This window comes from Ooceraea biroi, chromosome 7 (assembly GCF_003672135.1).
Source record: "Ooceraea biroi isolate clonal line C1 chromosome 7, Obir_v5.4, whole genome shotgun sequence".
Taxonomy (NCBI): domain Eukaryota; kingdom Metazoa; phylum Arthropoda; class Insecta; order Hymenoptera; family Formicidae; genus Ooceraea; species Ooceraea biroi.
The window spans coordinates 1,826,278-1,850,840 of record NC_039512.1 but is presented as its reverse complement, the minus strand read 5'-3'; the positions used below and the strand labels follow the sequence as shown (position 1 = coordinate 1,850,840).

At 39.9% G+C, this 24,563-nt stretch overlaps 2 protein-coding genes across 7 annotated transcripts in view; one reads left to right on the top strand and one right to left on the bottom strand.

Moving 5' to 3' along the window:
* LOC105277685 (solute carrier family 12 member 4) overlaps nt 1–9,808 on the bottom strand; it is a 74,762-nt gene extending 64,954 nt beyond the window's left edge. The window contains exon 1 of one of the 2 annotated variants that reach the window (XM_011336245.3): nt 9,570–9,808. In XM_011336245.3, the coding sequence (XP_011334547.1) occupies nt 9,570–9,645 (76 nt within the window). In that variant the 5' untranslated portion in view covers nt 9,646–9,808. The remainder of the gene's footprint in view (nt 1–9,569) is intronic. The other variant, XM_011336243.3, reaches the window with a different exon arrangement.
* Nucleotides 9,809–11,333: 1,525 nt separating this feature from the next.
* LOC105277683 (bromodomain-containing protein 7) lies at nt 11,334–16,718 on the top strand. 5 transcript variants are annotated; one of them, XM_011336242.2, is made up of 4 exons: nt 11,430–11,542; nt 12,918–13,031; nt 13,908–15,605; nt 15,897–16,718. In XM_011336242.2, exons 3-4 carry the CDS (start codon nt 14,018–14,020, stop codon nt 16,565–16,567), a joined length of 2,259 nt encoding a protein of 752 aa, XP_011334544.1. In that variant the 5' UTR covers nt 11,430–11,542; nt 12,918–13,031; nt 13,908–14,017; the 3' UTR covers nt 16,568–16,718. The 5 variants fall into 5 exon arrangements, with proteins under 5 accessions (XP_011334541.1, XP_011334544.1, XP_011334542.1 ...); XM_011336241.2 differs by lacking the exon at nt 11,430–11,542 and adding an exon at nt 12,280–12,412; XM_011336239.3 differs by lacking the exon at nt 12,918–13,031 and having other exon boundaries at nt 11,334–11,542.
* Nucleotides 16,719–24,563: the final 7,845 nt, after the last annotated feature.

The following is a 24,563-nucleotide window of genomic DNA, read 5'->3' as shown; positions in this document are numbered from 1 at the left end:
ATTGGATGAGCACGATGATTAAACAATGCTCGCGCGATAATGTACATGTAACACGATATTTGCTTTGCGAACTACGTTCAATTTCGCTGCCAAAAGCGTGTTTTATTAACCGCACGGCGTAATTGATGACGCTAGTTAGAAAGCGACTTCTGTCATGCCACTATTGTCCTGCCCTCGTTTTAAAGAATAATTCAAAATAATTTTAATTTTGGAACACGTTTTGCCGTGTATTCTCTCAGCTTTTCCAAGTTTACAGAACCGAGAGATAAGCCGGCATGATACTGTGTTTATTTCAGCTTTACCGCGTTCTCCGGAGAGGAGGAGACGAATCAGAGGCGCGTGACGCGTATCCTTTCCGACGTGGCGTTTGATTTTTCGAACGAGTTGCATTGCTCGGCAAAACGAAATCGCGCGTTTGATCCGCGCGCCGGTTTCCCATGCATCGACGCTGATGAATGCCCGCCACGTGTAAAGGGCGACGCAAACGATGCCGTCAAACAAACGCTGTCCTGTAATCTCTGCAATCAAAGGGAAGCTACGAGTGATATCCAGGATGGCTGCATCCCGTAGCTGATTCGTAGAACGGGAGGAGAACACGGTGGTATCGTAAATGAAGCGGCTTGTAATCTCGCGCGTATCAAGGCTACACTTGGTGGCTCCACATGTCGTGTGTGAAGGGATGCAGCTATCGCGAGACTGCTCTTCTCTCTTTGGAAAATATCGTGTCCGTGTGTTTTAACTGCAAAGTTCAGGAAAACTTGCCAGGGAAGGTGACGGTTTCTCGGGGAATATTTTTTATTATTTTTCAAGATAATGAGAGTTTGCAGACTCTTCTCCCAGCGCATCGATCATTTCACTGTCGTATATTAATTTAAGATCGTAACGGCAAACGTGACCGCAAAAATATATTATTTACAGTCTGAAAGATTTATGAACTTGCAATTCGGTACGCGATATGAATACACGTGGATGTTAATCATATTTATATAAGTTTACTCGTATGTCATGTGCATGATACATATCAAAACTCTTCTGTATTTTGTATTCTCCCTCTGTGACATTTAACATGAAGAGAATCAGTCGCATATAAAATTTTCCCTTCCTCTGAATATAATGTAGAAATTTATTGTTTTTTAATGACGGATATTATTTTAATAAACTCACGCTCTTTCCACCTACAGAACGTTAAAATGTAATATCTGTGAACGTGCGTCGTGCTAGCGTACGAGTATAAACGATCATAAATATATCCGGCAAAATGTGGGAAATAGATATAGTGCTGTTTTACGATTAAAATATTTAACGTCAAAAGGCATTTACGTACTGTTTTGTGGAATGACATTGTCGCAGGCGAGGACAGCGAGGAGGACAAAGTATATTAAAGCCTGGCCTAAGAGCTAACCGGTAGCGGTGAGTACGCGTGCGTTGCATAATACATTTTCATCGGAGATAGTTTAAAGTGGGGTACACAGGGTTTCATCGACCGATCCCGAGCCACACAGGGTGGAGCTTAAGCCAGACGACAACGTCAGCACCTTTTTCGCAAAAGGTCTTCCTCCTGCGAAGAATTCTCTCTCTATTTCTCACACATATATATATTTCAACCCCAAAATGCGACCATCGCTTTTAATGTTGCACACAATGTTGCGGAAATCGCGTGCCAGCCACGTATTCCAGAAGCAAGCGCGGATTTGCGGCAAATCTGGATTCGCCCAAGAATTTTTAATAAAAAATCGAATCTTAAGCTTTTCTTTGTAAATTGTTTTACATCTAATAATTAAAAAAATTAGATTAAAGAGTTTACAGTTTAGATAAAAAATTTGTTAAGATATGTATAAGACTGTTATTTGCAGACTAGTTGCTCATCTGTAATCATCTGTGGACAGAGAATCATAGTTCGTTCTCTTTTTTTCAAATTTTCAATAATACAAGGAAAAATACAGGAGGCTACCCTCGAACGATACGTGTCGAGATCACCCTGTATAGAGTAGCTAACTTGGGCTAACTCCTCCAAGGCCTCCGTCGATCGGAATCAGCGATACCAGAGCACTCTGCGCGAGATAAATCACCGACACTATATCGACTGTCGGAAGTCCGGGATCGCGCCTCGAGTGCGTCCAGGAGAATTTTCATCCTTGCATCCACCCACGTTATCTAATGCTTCATGATCTCGTTAGTTAGTTAGTTAATAGTCGTTAATAGTCTCGTTCTAGTTAATAAGTTCTATCACGATGCCACACTTATGAAAAGAGGATAAAATCAATGAGAGAAATATCAAACTATTTTGAATAATTGATCAACATGTAGACGATTTTATCGAGGCAGCGTAAATTTAATTTTTAATCTAATCAAATAATGGAAACAGTACTTAAATAAGAAACGATTAAAAATGAAAAGATTAATAAAAATAATAATTAAAATAATTTGACCATTTTTCAGAACATTTTGCGGAAGAACAATTAATCAAGCGAGTAGAATTCCAATTCCCAAAGTGATGAAATGACGTCACATTCATTTAATATACCTTAATTGCTGCCGACACATTTGCAGGCTCGGCACAAAAAATTTCGCGGCGTTTTTAATCTCTTTTGAAATTTTCTACGCGATTGCATAAGCGTGTCTGATACCAACGAGCACATCTTCAGCACTTAAATGCACACGCGAGAGACAACGCAGAGAGAAACACGGACAGACGGACGCGCATGCAGCCTAACGATTATTTTATTATTGGCCTAATTACGGCGTTATTGTTTTCACACGCGCGCAACAGCGAGTCGGTTAAAGCTCTCGCGTTGCTCCAGCCATGTCATCAGGGTGATTCAACTGACTGGATTTTTGCCTCCAATTCCGCCTGTGTTCGTCGCAGCGGATTACGACGACGCTTCAACCTTTTAACCCCGACTGAATTCCTTGCGCGCGGCGCACGACGTCATTTCAGATCCCAATTCTAAAGATCGTTCTAAAGATACGCTCAATCTGATTTGCGCCCCGGAAAAAGCCTCTGTTGTGGTTTTGCAACGAGATACGCAAAGACGTCGCATTGCTGTAGACGCCATTAGTATTGGAAATACAATAGAATTAATTAAAATGCTCGGTTTTGTGATACGGGTTACGTAATCCTTACTTGAAGTTTTGCGAAGGTTGTTATCAGGAATTTTATGACTTTTAACACGTTAGTCGTATTTTTAGCCGCGTTGAATAAACGCCGAGTTCTATATCTTTCTCTCTCTCTAGCCTCGGCTATTGTGTATTGTGAGGGGAATTCGTCGTGACGTATCGCCGGGAATAAATGTCAATTGACACGCGAGGTCCTCGTTCTTCGTTATAGCATCGCGGCAGCGCGCGCTTCGCGCGTCGAAATGCGCTTCGCTTCCCACCAAAATGAGAAGATCCGCTTTATGAATGAAAGGCTGCCGCCTCGTTGCTTTTCGTGGAACGAGATATACCGAGGAATTGGAATCAAACCAGTATTGTCCGCTCTTAAGCTCTCTCGACGCAGAAGCCGCGCATTACGATCGACACGATAAGCTCTCCTCGCGTATGTTCGATTATTCGGAATTTCAATCGCACGGATTTTGAAATCGGTTTTCGTATCGGAATCTCGATTCTACTCAGCAGCAGAATAGGAGATTTCAAATGGAAACTGAAGTGATAAAATTGTAAAAGCAGAATTATCTTCGATAAAAATACGATGCGTCAATAAAAGATATCATTTATCTTGATCAGCTGGTGGAACGTAACTACTTTCTATTTTCACATTAAGCTTTTGATTAAATAATTGGGATATTTCTTGGGATTGACTATTTCTTTGGATAAGATAGTAAAATATTTTTTTTTTTATTTGGAGATACCTATTTAATTTATGTCAATTCAGAATTTTTATTTAGATAACAGATGTAACAAGCGATGTACAAAAATATAGAAAATATAGAAATATTTAATGTAGTAAATATAAAAATTCTATACAGAAAATATGTGGGCTCAGAATGCAGATTAGATTCTTCTTATTCAACCGCCAGTTTAGCGGATGCTAAGGTTTATATTTCTATCTCTGCTTCGTATATCTCTCTTGTTTCTCTCTTACTTTCAAGTCTTTCTCTCTTTCTTCTCTTCTCTTTGACTTCTCTTTGTTGGTAGAGTGAACAAGCATTTGAGCATCATTTCAGATATGCATTCTGAGGAAAAGTTATGTCTACTGGCAGCACGCCAGAATGGCGAAATGTCAGTTTATACATAATATCTTGTTGACATATCGTGTCACATTTGGAAACGCCTGTCTTTTATGATGCAAGTTGTCTTGACATTTCACCATCTCGTGCATAATACATTTCATGAAAGCATTCATGAAATATTTGCAGAAAATTATGACTGTATCGTTCTTATTCCTTCGCTTTACTAAACTTTGTAAGTTAACATGATATAAAGTATTATAGAAATAATACTAATGTATTATTTCTTTAAAAAATTACCATTACTGCTTGAATGTTTAATTTGATTGTTAATATTAACATGATTAGACTTTAATTTATATCTTCTGTAAAACAGGCTAACCGACGAAAAAATTAAAAATAATTTTTCGTATTGTTTTATACATTCTATTAGTAGATTAGCAATTTTTGCTATCAGTTTTTCTCAACAAATCTCTGAAATTTACTTTAAAGATAATTTTGCTATAGTATTTAAGGATTTAATTTGACATTATCTCGCAGAAACAAATGACGCGCGAATAAGATATGAAAATTATCGTTCAAGGATAAAAGATTCATTCTATAGACGACATTTTAATATCATCCATATAAAAATCATCCCCTATTTCGGGGTGATGTGCGGGTAAAAAAGTCTCTGATTGGCAGTCGCATCCTCTAGCTTTGGTTGCTCGAGGGCGCCACGTGCCTTACGTGACATTCACGTGGAAACTGTCCTGTGGAAGTGTACGCACGTGATACTGACAGCGCGTATGTATATTCATTGAGCACCTTGCGCGTACATAGTAGCCGGTACGTAAGTATGAAGTTAAGCTGAAGTTTCAGTCGCCTAATATGAACATCGAGTTCAATGTCAGGGTGCAAAGCGAAGTTTGCCGATTGCATTTAGCGTCAAATATGCAATCAGAACATGAACAGCAAGAGTATCAACTTTGCTATAATTAATACAATTTAATATTAACATTGAGTCATGATATATTAGTTGCAACCGACAAATCATTAAGCGAGAAGTTTGATAAACACAGCTAATTGGAAAGTGATTACGATAAATTAAAAATGATACCATTCAGAAAAATAAATCATGCCTATAAAAATCGTTATATTTGATTTTATTCGAGTAGACTTTTAATTCAAATTTCACAAATAGTCTAACACAGACTCACGATAAAGATATGATCTGTTATACTTAGTTTATCAAAAAAGAAGCGGATGGAAGCGGAGAACGGCGGGTTTTCGTAAAGAAGGATCACAAGACCGATACGGGCACGTACACGGTAGCAGGGTGGGGTTGCTGGATTATCGACCACCACTCGATCCTGCTTTTGTAGCAGACGGGGATGCAGCTGCACAACCTCCCCTTACGTCCTCCGAACCAATCCTGTCTCGCCCTGCCAGGGCGAGTTTCCTCATTGACGAAGTTCGGCCTTCGGACCGACAGGTTCCCGAGTGGTTCTCATGCGAAGGTTACAGGTCGAAGGTTACGAGTGGGCGTTTTCTTTTTGACGCTAAAAGCGGCGCTTAATCGGTTCGCACCGAATTCGCGAAATCGATCGAATTTCGTCGTTTCGCGTTGCTTCACGTACGTTATTCCAGGAGACACGACCGCTGCAGCTGCAGTCACGGAATGTCGAATGATGGTGGCCTTCTTCGCGCGATGTTTATCGCGTGCCAAATTAAACGGGCTTTTACGGAGAATCAGACTGACGCGCATAATCGCGCGGCGTAAGCCAGACGCTAGTCGCGCAAACGTTCTAAGCCTGGATCGTTGCGTTTTAATCTTTTAGATAAGACTTTCATGACTTGGACAATTTATTTAATCATACTCCTGTTGAACTTGATTTGCGGATGCGTGCAACACGTATCATGCTTGATAAATGTGTGTAGATCAGTCAAGCATTTATAAGCATATATAAAAAAATTAAGACTTTCCACATGTATATGAAATACAATATCAAATTTATAAAAAAGGATAAAGATAAGGTTCATAAATAAAATTTGAAAATTCCAAGAAGGCTTCTTTTCCTTTTTCTCAATGCTCTGTTACAATACACAAACAATAGTAATAATATTGATTGCAATCGCTATTGCAATACGCGTTTATGAAATCATTAGAGAGATATCGAAAAGTTTATATTTGATTTTATGAATCATCGTCGAAAAATATCTAGCAAACAGTAATAGGATGTTAAACATCGATATCTGTTATAGCTATCGTACGTCAAACGATAAGATTTCTCGAACTCATAAAATTTTAAATATTATAACGCCCGAAGATGATTTTAAAAATTCTCGGAATCAGTTGGTATTTTCTTTCAAAACACTATTATTAGATAAAAAACAAAAAGAATGATAAAACAGAGAAATAGATAATTATGTATAAATATTTTCATAAAAAATTAAATATTTTCACGCGTGACGAATTACTGTTTTCCTCTTACAAATTTTACTTAAAATTTTTATTCAATTACTGTTATTGCCCATTAGTTAAATGTGATTTCTCAAATGAAATATAAAATTGATAAAAATTTTCAATTCAAATGTTATCACGACATTAAATTAAAAATGTATATAATATTCAAAATCTTTAGTCAATTTTAAATATACATTTGATTTTAATCCAGGGCATCTGAGCGTTAAGCGTTTTCAAACACTACTGCGCGCAATAATTCCGGTTATTGCCGTGGCGACAATTACTGTTTGATGTATGCTGGCGCATTGTATCGATTCGCGTTGATGCGATTTCGTTTGTGACTCGACTCGACGGGCATTTATCTCGTTGCAGTTCGCTGCGTCCCATCCAAGCTGATCAATTTATAAGAACAACCGCGACTTTTTCTAATAAGTTACGCGAAAAACCAATATGCCGACTGTTCCCTTTTTCCAGCGTCATGCAGCAATAATAACAGAGTAATATTGCGTAAAACATCGTTTACCAAATATTGTTCTGATATCATGCGTTTTTTGTATTTAAACACAGCTTCTAAAACTAAGCTGTATCTTACAACATAGAGATAAATCACGCAATCTCTGTATGACGATTTTTAATGTCAAAAAATCAATAAGAAATCTTATTATTTTAATTTTTTATTAATTTATATTTTCAGTTATAGAATTTATTCATTACGCGTGTTACGCATATGGATGATACAATAGCATAGGGTAGTAAAACGGTACAAAGTGGACATTGAAAACGTTAGTATCACTTTATGTCTCGACCATTAATTTATGTCGATGACCGATCCGCCAATGAAATCGAAAAGACATGTTATTAGGCGGAAGTACTGACAACGCTAAATTGTCATTTATTAGTACGTCTAAGATGATCGCTTCCCTGACAAAAATAACCGGGCTTTGCACACGAGGCCAAAGACAGTTCGGGAATTTCGAGAAAATATGAGGCAAGCAGACGTAAACTCGTTAAGTCGATCATAAACTATCTGAAGGAAATTGTATATTTTTGACAGAAATTTTTCCTATTAAATAAAGTTCATGTACATAACATTAACGCGTGATTCAAACAATGAAGTTTTTATTTTACTTTTTCACTCTGGAAATATATGAAGCAAAGGCTTCATGAGTCGATATTTAATAAAGATAAGGCGAAGCCATTGCAATTTGAACTTCGCAATGTTATCTCATGTATATCTTTATGTTTCATATGCTTTATGTGGTACTTCAAGAGAACACATTTTTGGACAAACTTTAAAACTTTTAATAACTTTTTCTGAAAATAAATTGTAGGTCGTTAGTTGCTCTCAATTCTCGATATCAAAATCTTTTGATAATTAATCCTTAACGTAAATCTGTTTTCAAATTAATAACTCATTTCACATTAAAAAAGTATATTATATTATTAAATTATTAAATTTATCTGAGTGTATTAAAATCAAATTTATATCAATGTATAAACAAATTTAGCCAAGTAATAAGAAATTATAATCATGCAATAAATTTTCAAGGTAAACTTCACGCGTATGTTGAAGAACACATTTTTAAGGTTTGATGCGGGAGGTGCTTATGAAACATTGTGTATTGATCGTGGCTAACTTCTAACACGATCGGTCTTAATTTCCACCGTGACGACGATCGATCGATCGACCTTGGAATGAAAACCTCTCCGCATACGTCACACCTTAGTCTTTAAGCATTTTATATGCAAAACCACGAAAGGAAAAAAATGAAATACATATCTCGCCTGCAATGATGAGTTCCGATAAAGCAATACATGACAATGATAAACTGGTGACTAGCGATAGGCGGAATTACTTGCTGCTGTCTATCATGGAATGTCTCGTGAATGTCTGTACACTTTCGTGTTATTTGATAAGAACGCGGATGAAAATAGAACATGTATTAATTGTTTTGTTGTTGTAAGTGCATGAATAATGGTACGAGGTTAATGTTATGCTACCATAGATATTTTAATGATCATCTTTTTATTAAGTCACGACTGATTGATTTCGCTGTTGTATAATACGTCTCTTGTCCTGTCAAGTATTTATTCTGTAACAATGTGCAACATTGCTTTTCTAATTTGATCGTCATAATTAGTATTTTCTTATCGCAAGTTATTTATTTAATTTCCTTTAATATTCGTTTAATTTCGGCATCTCTTTCAATGATAATAATAATATGTTCACAATTACTCCGGTCATCAAACTCTGTTTTTTCGAACTGTTTATTGTACAACTGTTGATATCCTCATTTTATACAAAATTATAAGGGGAACAATTTTAATTGTCTAGAAAACGATATTTTGTCGATACAAAACAGAATAGAATTGCTATCTTCATGTTTATTTTTCTTTCTCTTGTCTTCATACTCGATGGTATGTTACGCATAGCTTCGCCTATCTCTTCTGTTTATTCTATTTATGACGCTTTCCACAATGTTTACTACATTCTTCTATTCCGTTAGTTCTTTACTATATTCGTATTCTCGATATATCAATCGATATATCAATATATATACCTGACATAAACATCTCTTAAACTTTGTCATAAATAAATAACGCTATCAGCCTTGTTTACTTGCTCGGGAAAGAGACAGAACCATATCACATGGCGCTAGGGTTTCAACTTGCAATTGCCATGCGCCGCGTCGCCGGCGTTTCGAAGAATGACGCGACGTAGCCGCAAGCTACACGGCGGGTAAGCGCGCGGGTCCGCGCGCGGCGCAACATGGTGGGTTTCGCGTTTTCGCGACTCACGAGGTGCGTTAAAAATACACCTTCGTAGAGGGTATTGCTCAAGAGAAGCTCGCGCTCGCGCGCGAGCACGCTTGGCACCCGCACCGCCCATCACGGGGAGCACGTGGAGCCGCGATGACACGCACGCACGCGGGCATCAAAACAAACGCACTCACCGCAATCGCGTACTGTCGCCGAGTGCCGCGTGTAGCGCACAGCGTTGTCCGTTGGCGTCACTCGAAACCGCTCCATTCTCGCCGGTCCACCCCCTGTCGTTCCTCTCCTGCCCCGCTACTCGGCGACGGAAACGATGCAGAATCGAAGGAACTCAATCGTGGGCACGGGTGACGCTCTCGTTGCGAGCGAAACGGCTCGTTCGCGCGGCTAGTCGCGTGCGCGTTCCCCATTCGCCGACGTGAAATTACGGAGCGCAACTGTGCGCGCCAGCCGAACGACGCGATGCCGCGGCCTGGCCCGGCGCTATCGCACGCGAAAGCGACGGGGTGGGGATAAGGGCAGTGACTGGAGAAGGAGCGACGCTCCGCACGAGGCAGACGGAGTGCATCGAAAGGGAGGATACATGTATATATACACTGCACTATGGAGCGACATTATGGGAAGAAGGAAAAGAGCAAAGGACAGAGAGGCGAACGTGCAGACGATCGAGCAGGAAAGAGATGACAAAGAGAGAAGGGAAAAAGGAGAACCTAGGCGTTACGAGGAAGGATAATAAAGCGATCGTAGGACCAAAGGAGGAAATTGAAGTAGAGAATAGATACATGATTCTATTATTCTTGGAGCAGAATTCGCGGGACGCGAGCTAGTGAGTATATTGTGAATCGTAAGAGCGAGATCACAAAGTATCCTACTTCCCTCGCGAAATTAAAAATGATTATAAAATCGTTAGAAAACAGCTAGGGGAAAAGGTGACAACCGGATGAGGAGAGAGTGTGCTGAGAGTATCTATAAAGCGATATGATAAAAACGCAGCACAGTAAAAAGGCCGGATGCAGCTCCGAGAATGTAAACAAAAGGTTGTAAGAGCGGCGTACGCAAGGCGAGAAGGAAACGTGACTCAGACGACGGAGCGAGCAATGAGCTGGCATCAGAATCGCTTCGATATTACAGTCAATGCATTTTCTCGCATTGTGCGTCCGCAGTGTCGGCTTCCTCTCTTCGCGGGCCCTCGATCATCCACCGCGCACGCACGCAGTGGCGTAACTAGCAGGCTCCCGGCTGCGCGTTACGCTTCATTAAGGCACACGTGTGTGTAATAGAAGTAAGGTAATTACAGGGTTCACGCGAATCGATACGCCGCAAGAAAAAGTCGCGCCTCGGAATTTTCCGCTCCCGCGGAAAAATACGACCGCGACGATCGTAAGGGATTGCCATCCCTTTCCCGAAATCGCCGCGGGTAGTGTATCACGCTCGAGACATGTAGCGTGAAGCATTATTGATCGACGTACTCTTGAAAAAGAAGAAGACGAAGAGACGCAGAAGCGTTCAGACGTCGACTCAAAATATTTCCCGTACAAAACATTTTCCACAATTATACATAATAAGTCTGCCATATCCAAGTTATTACAAAGTATTACAAATTATATATATATATATATATATATATATATATATATATATCTGTATGTAATTCACATTTTATTTTCTGAAACATAAAAGATTTTTGGAAGACTGTGTACGAAACGCAAGTACTTTATACTTCCAGTACACCCTTCGCGACAATTGTTTGTCGTAGAAAGAAAAATCGAGAGAGAAAAATGATGTGCTAAAATAATGCAGACGCGAATTTTATTTCTGTCGACTCGTGTTAGTATTCCTCCCACAAATGGCGCGTCTATCATCGTACTCGATGGTGTTTATCATCTCGTATTTCACGATGATTTCGCGGAAGAAGGGCGCGAGCCAGTCCGGCGCATCGGAGAGTCTGACGTTTTGCCAAGGCATGGGGAGATCCGCAACGGCGTCGAGTCCGGCGTGAGAGCGAGCGGTATTTTTTTTCGAGCCGCGGCTCGCAGGAACGCGAACGGCGTTTCTCCGTCTCTCTCCCTCACTATCTGTCGGCGTTTCGAGCGCGAAACAGCTGATCGCCGTCCCTTTAATCGTCGTCGTCGTCGAGTCGTCGTCGTGCGAGGTGAGTCCTACAAGCTTTTTAAGGGGAATCTGGCATCCGCGAGCCGCGATCGGCAGCCGGTGTGCCGCCGCTCGATCGGGTGCGTCGGATGCCGGTACGCGAGACGTCTTTGTAGGTTAGGGAGGGTTTCCTCCGCCCGTACAGAGTTCCGAACGGACGCACGGACGCACAATGGCCGCCATGCTCGAAAACGCGATGTCGGTTTTCGCGTCGCGATTCAACCGTCACCGTTCTCGCGGTATTTTCGCGCTCGACATTAAACGCCTCCGCCGTTGCGTGCGGCGTGGAAATTTTGTCAGAATAAAATTCGAAACGGGGTAAATGTCGAGACATCGTTGTATCTACTTACCAATGAAACCCGACTCCCCGGAAGTCTCATTGTTATCGTGAAGTACATTCCTCCATGTCCATCGGTGTCAGCAGTCCAGCTCGTCGGGATGAGATCGATCCGCGCACTGCACTTTAAACGCGTCACGTGCGAACCGTTACGTCTCCGATTGACGAAATCGGCGTTAACTTTAATCGCATTATGCGTACGTGTCGTGAAATAGTCGAGCGCGACGCGAGTATCGATATCCGAATCGCGCGCGCGACGCGCCGCCATGACGGTCGTGTTCCGAGGTTGCCACTTTTCTCGCTCCGAGCGCTGCGGAGAGCGGAGCGGAACGGCGAAACGGAACGGGGCATCCGTGACGTAGTCAATGGCCGCCACTGTGTTGTCTGTGTACGATCGAGCGCGGTTTTGTGGCACGCCGCTCCAGGGATCGCCGTGCGACGAGCAAATAGTCGTTTTTCCCTACGAGACCATACCGGACGCGCAAGACATGGGGTCAAAGAAGCACAAAAAGCACAAGCGCGAGCGGCACGAAGGTGAGGGCCGAATGAGAGCACACATGTACACCCGTTTGGTCGAGATACTTGGCTGCATTGGTTCCGCGGTTCTTCTCCGCTTCGAATTTTCTTTCTCTTCTCTATCATTCGTTTTCAGTTCAGTCTGTCGATCGTTATCGGAGGAAACGTCGCCACTTGTGCCGCTGCCGACGGTGCAAGTGGTTCGATGAATGGGTGAACAATTTCACTTCCGCATTTTCATCTGTCAACGAGAAAGCTTACTCAACGAGCAGTAATCTCTCTCGAGAGATAGCGAGAATTAGATGCGCTATATTAGACATTGCTGACGACGCATCATTACATTGCACCAAGCGAGACTCTTGTATTTGTATATCATTCGTAAAAAGGATCCGAATGAAAGAGAGGATGCTTCCAGAGCGAAGGGCCGAGGCCCTCCTGGTAGCCTTGCGAGCAAACCAACTGCGCTCTCTCTCTGCGTTTTTCATTTGGATCCTTCTCGTACTCATAGTTTAATGATGCACAGGGATTTTGACTGCGTTTTCACCACGGACAAACTGAGAGTGAGGTCGGAGTATAGAAGTGAGGTGGATACGAAAGTATAAGCGAAGCGTTCCACAGCGACAGGCGCGACGTGGAAGTAAGTGACGAGTAACAACGGACATGGACTGGTTGCACGACAGAAGCTAGCTATGCTTCGAGAATTATCAAATGCCCTGAACCCTCTCTTTATTTTTTGTCTGTTGGACCCGTTGAAGTGCAACAAGATCTAGATGGTAGACTCTGCCTCCGTTGCGGAGTCAACATGCTCAGGGTGCTCAAGTTGTTCACACACGTTCAGATGAACCTGTTGTTGCACTTCAATCACATAATTCCTTTGGCTGTTATGTACCGTGGCGTTGGGAGCCATACATGCTTTGCTTCACCTCTTATTTCGAGGTATTCTCGATTTTCATGATTGCTCTCTCCCTGATTATTTCTGCCGATTATCTCCAGATATTATCGATATTAATGCAATCGATGGAAATTATTTTATAGTTGATATATTTCCATTATGAGATTTGTTTAATTTAAGTCAAGCTACTTCCATCTCGCTTCCAGTTCGTTGAATGTGAAAACAAGGTCACTATCCTGTTAATAAAGTCTCTTCATATTATCGTCGGTACTGTGTTCATCCCACACCCCCCACCGTCTCTCTTAATGTCCCGTAGAATTCATTTGTTATCTGATTTGCATCTCTTTCCGATACCTGCAAGTTAGACATTGCAATACATCTGGCGTCGTATTTGTTGTGTTGCTATATATTCTTTTATCCTGCACTGTGCATAATTCTCCACAAGGTTTTCTCATTATTGCATGTAATATACATATACATATATATATATATATATATATATATGTATACAACAGATTATGTGTATGGCTTCCATAGAGCAACGATTTTAGTGCGCTGCTTGAAATAATTGTTTTTATGAATTTTCTGCTAATCACTCTTGTCCTCTTTCTTTTTTAACAGAGGGGCAATACACAACGACGGACAAGCCGCCTAGTTTGAAGCTAATCTTGAAGGTAGGAGGCAGTAGTGGGACGCCCGAGCACGGCGGCGAGTCGCCGAGTCAGACTACGATGCTGTCGCAGCACTATCAGCAACAGCTGGGCCTCAACTACTCCGTCAGTCAGGGCGACACGGAGTACGATAGGTACGTCGGCCACAAGAAGCTCAAGAAGAAAAAGAAAAAGAAAGACAAGCGACACAAGCACCATCACAAGGATAAGAAGAGGCGGAGGGAGGAATCGAGTCAGGAGTCGGTCGGTGACGCCGATGAGAACCTAGCGGAGCCACCACCGAAGAAGATTCCCAATCACAATCAGTTGTTGCCGCCTAGACCACCGTCCAGCGGTGAATTGAGGATCGGCGTTAGTAACATAAGCTCCCTGTCACCGCATCGTGAACCTAGAACATGCGTCCTCAGGAAGATAGCGGAGCGCACACCCCTCCAGAGATTGCTGGAGCACTTGTTGAGGTCGATGGAAAAGCGGGATCCGCAGCAGTTTTTCGCCTGGCCGGTCACAGACAGCATCGCGCCCGGCTACTCGCAGATCATCACGAATCCTATGGATTTCAGCACGATAAAACAGAAGATAGACGACAACAACTATCAGAACCTGCAGGAATTCGTGGACGACTTCAAGCTCATGTGCGATAACGCTACGACGTACAACCATCCCGATACCATTTACTACAAAGCAGCGAAAAAGTTGCTGCACGTCGGTCTGAAGATGGTGACTCCCGAGAAGCTGCGGCAGCTGAGGCCAGTCTTGATGTACATGAACGACATCACGAGGGAGGAGCTGGGATTCGAGCTGGGCACCGAGGATCCCAACAATCCGGACGCGCCCGCGACAGAGGAGCAGATCGAGCGGGAACGCGAACAGGAGGAGCGCAACGAGGAAGCGGAGGAGCTCAGGAAGGAGAATCAGAGAAAGATGAGATTGGCGAATTTGGGTAAGTTCGAGGCGATTCCCGATGATTTGACACCAGATGAGATACTGAAGCAGGCTAGGGGGGCGGCGAAAGCCGCGGCAGAGAAGCTCAGCTTGAAAAGGGTTAATTCAAAGATGGGTTTCCTGCGACAAAAGAAAGACGGCACTACCAGTCTGCAGATTATCGTGCCCGGAGACGGGATCATTCCGGGAACCAACCAGAGACCCGTATCGCTGGGGCAATTGATTGGCAAATTAAATCATGGCACGGGGGCGCTGGCTGGATTTCGTGAGGATCGAAGGAATTTGTCGAAACCGGCGAAACCTTTGTATTACGGCGCGTTCGGTTCGTACGCGCCCAGCTACGATTCGACGTTCGCGAACCTCACGAAGGAGGAGACGGATTTGGTTTATCAGACATACGGCGATGAAACCGCTGTTCAGTACGCCGAGTCCATCCTGGATTTCGCCAAGGACTGTGATTACACATTGACCATGGTCGACGACCTTTTGGATATCCTGACGGGCGGCGATCATAGGAAGACGAAAAAATTCCTTGAGGAAAAACGAAGACTGAAGGAAGAGGAGGAAAAGATCAAGACCTTGCTGGAGAAGCCCATGCAGGATGTGAATCGTAACATTTCATCACTGGAGAAGATCAAGGTCGATATCGAGCAGCTGAAGACGCTCTCCGAATTTGGTATCGACGTGGAGTTTTTGGAGAGTTTAGGTAATTATGAAATTGTTGATAAAAATAATCCGTCGAGAGTAGCATTTTAATTTAAGTATTTAGTTTATATTTTCGTACTACAAATTAATATTTTATATTAATATACGTTACGCATTTAATTAATCGTAATTATTGTTACTACTATGATTCTTGTCAAAATGTGTCAAGAAATTATTTTATCTCATAATATTGTTACAGAGCAGTTACTGAACTTCAAATAGCATTAATGTCGATTTAATATTATTCTATCGCATCACATATCTAATTGCACGTAATATCTCTTATTTGCAGAAGACGAACTAAAGTATAGCGAGGACCGCGCCGCACTGCAGAGCCGTCTTGATGACACGTCGCAGATTCTAGGCCGGTTGAAGCAAGCTCAGCACGAGCGACTGTCGGCACCACCGCCAGCTCACTTGTCCAATGTGCCTAAGGCTACGGAAGCTGAAGTGCTGCTAGCTGAAAAAATCACTGATAATCTCACTGAGATAGCGAAGAAACTGCCACCGTCCGGGATCGCGCCTGTGGACGGTTTGCGTAGGGCGATGGGAATAGCGCCTCTTGGTGGATCGGAGCCTATGGAAGTCGAACCAATTACCCACAATCCTCCTATAGTAGCCGACAATTCATTACTATCGAGTCCAAGTAACGGCAGCAGTCAGGTGTTGTCGAACTTGTTGCCAGCCCCCTCGCCAATTCAGAACGCGGATCTGCTCAGTCCGGCCAACCAGCAAAATCAAAATATCAGTATTGTGGGGGCGAATCAACCGCCGACGCAGCCGATTCAAATCCCGATCGGTATGACGCACAGCAGTCAGACACCACCGTCTCTCTTGAGTGCAACGGAGCCATCCGGTGATCTCGAATCCGAGCTGCGTGAATTCTTGGAGAGTGATCCTACGTTAGGACACTCGCCTCTTCACGACGACAAAACTCTGGAGGATATTTTATCCGAGTCTTAGTGTGTGCGCTAATCCTCCAAGGGTTCTATAAAAGTTATTATAAATATAATAAGTTATAAATATACTGTAAGTTATAAAGCTCTGTACATTTTACTACGAATATTAGTTTCTCATTGTGTATAAGATTAATAATAAATTGAATTATATAACAGTGCGTTTTCTTTCTTTCATTCAATAAAAACGCAAGAAAGATGAAGTAGAGACATATTTTTCTGTGAATTTCAGATAGATATAGAATATAATTAATAAAAAGAAATAATATTGTTTCTTAATTTAAACTTCGTTTAATGCTTATATATGCAAATTGCATAAAAGCATTAAATTGTGAAATTATATCAAATTATTTTTATTAGTTTTTCTCTATGATTAATAGTATTATATCTCCATTTTTAAACTGTAGAAAATCAGATTGAGAAATAATGTAATTTATTCAGTCGAGCCCGCGAGATACTATGAGATTCTGCGAGTGTGAACGAGATCAGTTAAAATTTCATAAAGTTAAGATAAGTTGCGTCAAGTCCGATGAGTGTAAACGAAATCGGTAAAGATTTGACAAAGTCCAATGAGTTTAGGTGAAATTAGACAAGACTTAAAGAGATTTAGTAAGTTAAGCTAGGTACAGAATTCAAGCCAGATCAAGAAAAATTTAACAAGATCTAGTGAGGTCCAGTAAATTCAGATTGGATTAAGCGAGATCAAGTAGTGAGGTCTGGCAAAGTTCAACAAGATCCGGAGGAATGTGGCGAAATTCACACTCACAGATTTATCTTGAAAATACCTTAAACCTGTAATTACACACGCAGATAAATCAATATGTTCTTAAAATGAGTTTTATAAAATTTTTCTTTTTTCCACTTTAATTGATTAAATCTTATTGAATAAAAGGGTATATATAGCATAATATTGTAGATCTTACTGTATATTATATCAAGACCTGCATAAAGGAAATGCATAACATGGCTATCGATTACTGATAAGATTTCATTATCAGTTCTACATTTCAGTTACTGTAATTACAGTTCTGTGCTCAAAGCATAATGGGAAAACGAGTAGCTATCACGATGAGCCTGAATCGTTTCAATAGTCAAAAACAAAATCAGTCAGCGAGGCGGATAATGTTCCAAAATCCATTATAGAGTGTAATGGATAAAGATACGGATATTCCGCGTGTATCGAGTTTCAAGGAGATTAATGCGCGATTCTCCAAACTCGGAATTGAACCTCGGGATTACAGTTGGAAGTACAGAAACTCCGACTTCCCTACTTCTATAAGAATCGAAGGGAATCTAACTTACATCAGAATATTGAATTTTTCTTTAGAATCTTTAACTTTAATTTTTCTTTTTATAACGGAGAGTTTATTCCCGCTACAACAGAAGAGCGCGTACTTTTGGATCACCATTTTTTAAATAGCGCGTAACGTTGTATAATTTTCTCGTTTTAGTTAATCTAACGCTTAGTTAATCTAAAAGGGAATCTATTTTAACTTCTCTCGAGAATATCCTGCCGTAGCGCAAAGGGCTAAGTTAGCTGTACGTTCCCAGTAGAATAGCAATTGCATTAACCCGTTCGTGCTAGGCAATATCGCTTCAGTAGTTGACTACACAGCGCTATATGCGTAGGAGAACCGCGTCATTCCTTTCTCATAGTTGTTCTATAATGCGTGTTCGGAGATTTGTTCAATAATAGGATTATACTGTAAATGTGATAGTTCATTTTCGGTAATTAGACAGCCCTTCATGTTCTCCAAACTCAGCCTAATGATAACAGGTCGCCGTGAATGAGTCATTATCGCGCCTAGCACGTCGTTAACAAACAGATGTAAAATCACATTATTAATTCTAATTAACTGTAAAATATTTTGATGCTGCATCTCTCTCCTTTGACGGAAACAAAAACTGTAGGCGTAAGTAACTTTGCATTGTTACATTTATAGTATCTTTCCATTAGAAATTCTTACATTTCCGTTAGAAATTCTTATATAGACGTTAATTGTATAACTCAAGTACATTATAAAAAAATACATTACGGAGCTTTTATATGCTTAATAAAATCATATTTGTATTCAGTAAATAACATACTATAATGATTATTTTATTGCATTTTCATTTGAAGTTCTTGTGAGTGACTAACAGTGCGAATCATCGAAGCACGTTAATATCGCGAGTAAATAAAATTCGGGATTGTTTTGCGGAAGCTTGACATAATGAATTGCGAAACATCTTTATGCGACTGTGCAGAGTTAATAATTCACAGGGCACGTGACTCACACATGTTGTCACGTTGAATTTCAAAAGCGTCTGAAGTCCGTATGGGCCGTAGATACCGGCGCGCACGCTGACAAGTTAATTAAGCCGTATTCCGCTGCTGTTTCGAAAATGCGGTGGACGTGTAAATGACGTGTGCAAACGCAGTATTCACCCCGCCGCCCGAGACGGTGCGGAGCTTATTTTGGTTTGCTCGCGCATTGATCCGCATTTCTCGAAATTATCGATATTCGATAAAATGTAACATTTTTGTGTCCATCGCCCCATAGATTTCCCGCAGGAAAATTCTGCTGGCCAATCAAACTTGATTGATATTATTCTCCCCATTTAAAACGTTACAGCGACCCCTCTGAAGTGTCGCGAACTTTCACGCGAAATTCATCAAGAAAGGTAGAATTTAATCCTTTAATTAAAGTTCCGCTCGTGCGTTGGCGGTATTATTTTCACAATGCAAGACTTTTAAGGGGCGCACTCATTCGTCAAAACGTTTTCATATTCCCTTCGAAACTGCCAGTTTTCCTCCCAAGATTGTCCAGTGTATTGTAGAAACATTTGAGCGCTCAAGAAATAAATAGAGCGTTCGTTTATCGCTTCGTACGTTTGAAGCGGAGGGCAAACGAATGGCGCCATCCTCGACGAGACTTTATGATAGCTTAATCGCCGAATCAGAGAGGATCACTCTGATTTGCGGTCGAGCGTTATACATATATGTGTGTCGCTTTGACGTAGATTCGCACGGGAATGTGTTTACGTGTACAGATGCATACGTGGTCACTCGGAAATGAAGTCGAGTCCGATTTGCATCCGCGCGTTGATTGTCACAGTTTGCGCGAGATATTTTTGCGTTGCCGGCAACTCATCCACGAGGGAAATTGTCGCTTTTCTATGCGACGGGGTAAGAGCGTCCCGCGACCCATCGCCGCCGATCATAATTTTACACGACGTCATATTTCATTTTACAACGCCGTAGTTTATTTTACCCGCGAGAAACTCGCGATGCCGTCGAGAGAAGTCGCTAACGTTACGCGCGGATATATTTTATTTTCAACTTTCAACTATATGAAAATTTGGATCGTGCAAATTCCACGATAATTTCACTATGTATGTATGGAAATTGTTCATCGGGCGAAATAAATTCTCGTCGGTCATAGTTATACAAAAAGTTATGAAGGGGGAGAGGTATATAGTGTTAATCCTCAGGGCTCATGTAGATATATCATGTAGTTATATATATATATATATATATATATATATATATATAAACTTTGAGAAATATTCAAATAATGTTAATCCCGAGGATGGATAAATTGGTGAGTTGAGATATTTGCGACGGGCTTGCCTTTATTAATTTATCGGTGTATTGTTATCGAAGAATTAAGATCCTTATCTGTCATTGACGGACGTGCTCAAGTTAAATTCCTCGCGATTCCTCAAGAAAGAATTATGATTAAGAATACGCGAGGGATTTTCCCCTCGCGCGTTCCGCGTTTATACCGGTAAAATTAGTTATACATTACCGCGCGCGGACTCTACTCGGAGTAATCTCATTAGGGGATTGAGAGTAATGAATTAGTTACACGCGCGAAGAAGTCTCTGTGCCGCCGCGCTACACTAATAGACATGCATAATTTAGCGTGCGCGCTACATTTTATCATGCGGACGATTAATTCAATTCTATTACTCCATTTAAACGTTCCCGGAACGTACAAAAAGACGATCGTTGGTTCAACATTTTGTAAAGAGCGTATATCCAGAACGATCGTATCAACTGATCCTTCGACAATGGATTAGCGCTACTACTTCGAAAGAAATTTGTAGTCGCTCTGCGAGTGCATGAGATTTCGATCGTGGCTTAATATTGGAAGCAAATATGATATGGATTGCGAAAATGCCAAAATCCATTTTTGTTTAGATCTGTGTCAAAGCATTTAGCGCAGAAGCTAGTGATACTATTATAGTTCTTTGAGGGAAACATTAAAGAATTTTTATTTCTATCTTTAGAAGAAAAACATTAAAATTTTATGTTATGGGAAAAGACACTTGTGCCGCGGAGATGATACTTGTGTGAAATTTTTATTTTTACACATCTTCATTCTTGACTTATACGTACTTATACGTAGTTATGTCGCGTTTGACGGCTCATATGTGGGCCATCGTGATAACAGTGTGGCCTATCGTAAGGATTTACGAGCGCAGTAAAGAAACGTTAATAGGATATTTCATGGGATTTGCGCGACTAGTAAAAGTGTTGGCAATCAAGACTTCGGGAAACAACAACAACATCGCTTAAAGTGTCGACTTAAGTCGGCCGATTAGGTGCGTTAATTACATGGCATATCGCCGCTCTGCCCGACCGCGGCACTTCATTTTAATCTTGTTTAGCCTCTCTCCTCGCGCAATCTCATGAAATCAATTAAAACTTAGCAGGAATCGGCTCGCAGTGCGTTGTACGACGATCGAACCCGAACTTTCAGTCGCGCTTATCGAACGGATAAATTATACCGGCTTGCGCGCGAGGTCGTGGCATCGTGTTTAAAGCGTGGCTGGCCATGCAGGAAGTTCTACTACTGGAAGTAATAGACCGGTTTATTATTACCTTGAGCTTCCATCAAATAAATTTGTATTTTACATCGCTATTTTTTGTGTCTTTTTACTAAACTATTAAGAACAATCTAAACTACTGGAAGTAATAGACCGGTTTATTATTACCTTGAGCTTCCGTCAAATAAATTTGTATTTTACATCGCTATTTTTTGTGTCTTTTTACTAAACTATTAAGAACAATCTAAAGTGAAATGTCGCTCCATAATTACATAAGTTATTATATTTATAATATTTATGCACGCTCAACTATGTAATTAGTAATTCTGTTTTTATTGTAATTTTATGCCATGCAATATGTGTGTAAATAATTAACACGTGTTTTTGTTAATACATATTGTCAAGTCATTATTCAATATTTTGAGTTGATTGCTCTCGTATACTTATTTAATATCGTTTTTAATAATGGTAGAAGTATTGACGCCAAAATACTAAACATATCAGATGTATGAAAAAGTTTTAGCTTTCTCTCTTTTCAAAGCTCTGATATTATTTAAATTTTAAATTAATTCTCGCTTTTTTATGTTTTTGAAGAGTTTACATCAAAGTTTATAAAACGTCATGTCATGATAATAAATATAACTTCGAAAAACAATAGTGAACGCGATGAACAATGAAAAGTTATAGATGCTTTTTGTATTCAGCTAACAATTTTGGACTTGGGCTGGAAAGTTTTTGCGCACACGGCGCCTTATTCACCTTACTTGGCGCTTTTGGATTACCACTTATTCCAATCGATTCAGTACTTTGTAACTGGATACTACTTTCAAGATGTGGCTGAAATACGAAAAAACTTTTTTGCAAAAGAATTCCAAATTTACTCGAGAGATGGCAAAAAATCGTAAAAAATAAGGGCAAATATTTTAATGACTGCATTGTATTGCATATAATTATGCATCTAAAGAAAATATTAAAAATGTCTAAAACTTTTGCATACAGCTAATAAAAAGCTAAAGAGCTAAAAAGGAGAATCGATTTGATGCTATCAAGGCTCTATCACTATAAACAATACATGAATATCTCGCAACTAGGTAACTCGCAAATAGGATGACGTCTATATTATTATTTCTCAATTATAATAGGAAACGGTCTTCATATGTATCTTATTTTGTTGTATAGTATCTCTCTCTCTTTTTTGATAATATTGTAGTTTCTCTGCGTTTGTAACATCGAGAATTGAAATTGCAAAAGTCGTAGCTGTTTCGATGTAACACAAAACTTTCCTCACGAGCACATAAATTATTTCCCCGAGCCACCTGATAGAGAAAAAGCCCGTCGAGAGGAAACTCTTTTTTCGTTCACCGTCGCAGGCGGTGAGCCGTACGGCTTTCATAAAAAGACGAACAATCATATTCTCGTTACGATGAAGAAGATTGCACATATGCCCATGCATGTATGTACAAGTATCGGATTCTGAAAATTTCAATAAGCTCCATTTGCCTCCTTTGCACTTCGCCTTTCGGTAATACGGAAAGGTGTTGCCTTAGCTAGTAAAAGCTATATACATTGTCATAAGAAGAACTGCCTCAAGTTTGTCTCCAGACTAAAATGATTGTTATCATGCAAAATATACTGTGTCATGCACAAGCATCTGTAAATAACGCTATAAAATTTTTACATTAATTTTTTAACGACAAGATCGTGAAGATAATGTGCCATACAATGAAACTAATTTCCTTGATTTGAAATTATTTGATAATATATAAAATATATATTTAAATGTGTTTTTAACTATTAGGTCATTGCATAAATTTTGCGGATGGATCGATGAATGGATCGCTTGAAAATGACTCCTTCTTTCGATATGATATTTGCATGCTGCGGGAAAGATGAGAAAAAGTCATAGAAAATAATGGAAAATAAATTTAATGATTGATTTATGTTGTTTATATATCGATTGTTACCTAATTAATAATATATGAGTATATATTAATAATATATTAGTATAGTATAATATATTGTTATATTCTATTCTATTACTAATGTAATTCTATTACTAATGCTCTATTACTATTGTAATTGGAAACAAACGTGAGAACGAAAACAATTATTAATATAACCAGTTCACTATTTTTATTGTCTTATTTGATATTTCCATAACATAGACATTTGCTTTAATACATACATTTGACAAATTTTTCTTCAAATCACATTCTATTGTGGTTGACAAAATGTTATTTCTGAAATTCCGTAAGCAACGTACAGAAAATCCTCGTATAACTGAGATTTTTCCGGAAGAAAATATATCGAAGGCGTGCAAGAAGCCTTTCGTTTCCCATGTCATTTCTGTGGCGAACAGCTTTGAGAATCCAAATGCTTATGCGTTTGACTTTTCGTTACCGTATATTTCCTTCATTTCTTTATTTGAAATTCCAAAGACATTTCTATATTTCTTTGTTTGAAACATATTATATATACTTTATTTTTATTATTAGAGAATAACAATTATTACTTTAATTTAAAAAATTTATTTATTGGAAAATCCGGAATTACTTATTACGCAATATCATGACAATACATAAAGTAGATTATATATGTATATTGTAAATAAAGAACATTTCAAATACTGTCAGGAATACATTTCGAAAGAGAGAACCGTCTTTCCTACTGCATCGCATCGAAAGCAACAAGGAAAAACGAATTTTCATGAGAAAAAGTTCCGTCTTTCATCTCTCTCAAAAAGGTAGCTTCGACGTAATATCATCCAGAAAGAAGCACGAGCATAATTTGTTATCTGAATGAAAAAGAATGGGTCAACGATGTCGTGAAAGGGAAGCACCGATTTTGAGTACGAGAGGATTTCGCACGGTAACGCTCAGAAAATCACTTCTGCGTTTACCGTATGCCCACACGCATTTACACTTTGCTTTATTCCCGTCGACCCTCGGGTCATTCTTCACCCCATTGACATCCTTATTTTCCGCACGTTCTGCGAGGAATAGCATTCACAAGGCGAATGTTGCCAACGACGTTTAGTCATCGTACAAACAACCATCTATTAACGTATAAATTATTATTATTATTATTGTATTGTAATAGTAATGTTAACAATGTTTAACAACGGATTTAAAATATTAGGAGCTTTTAACAAAATGTAAGTTTCGTATTCTACAATATAATAAGATTGA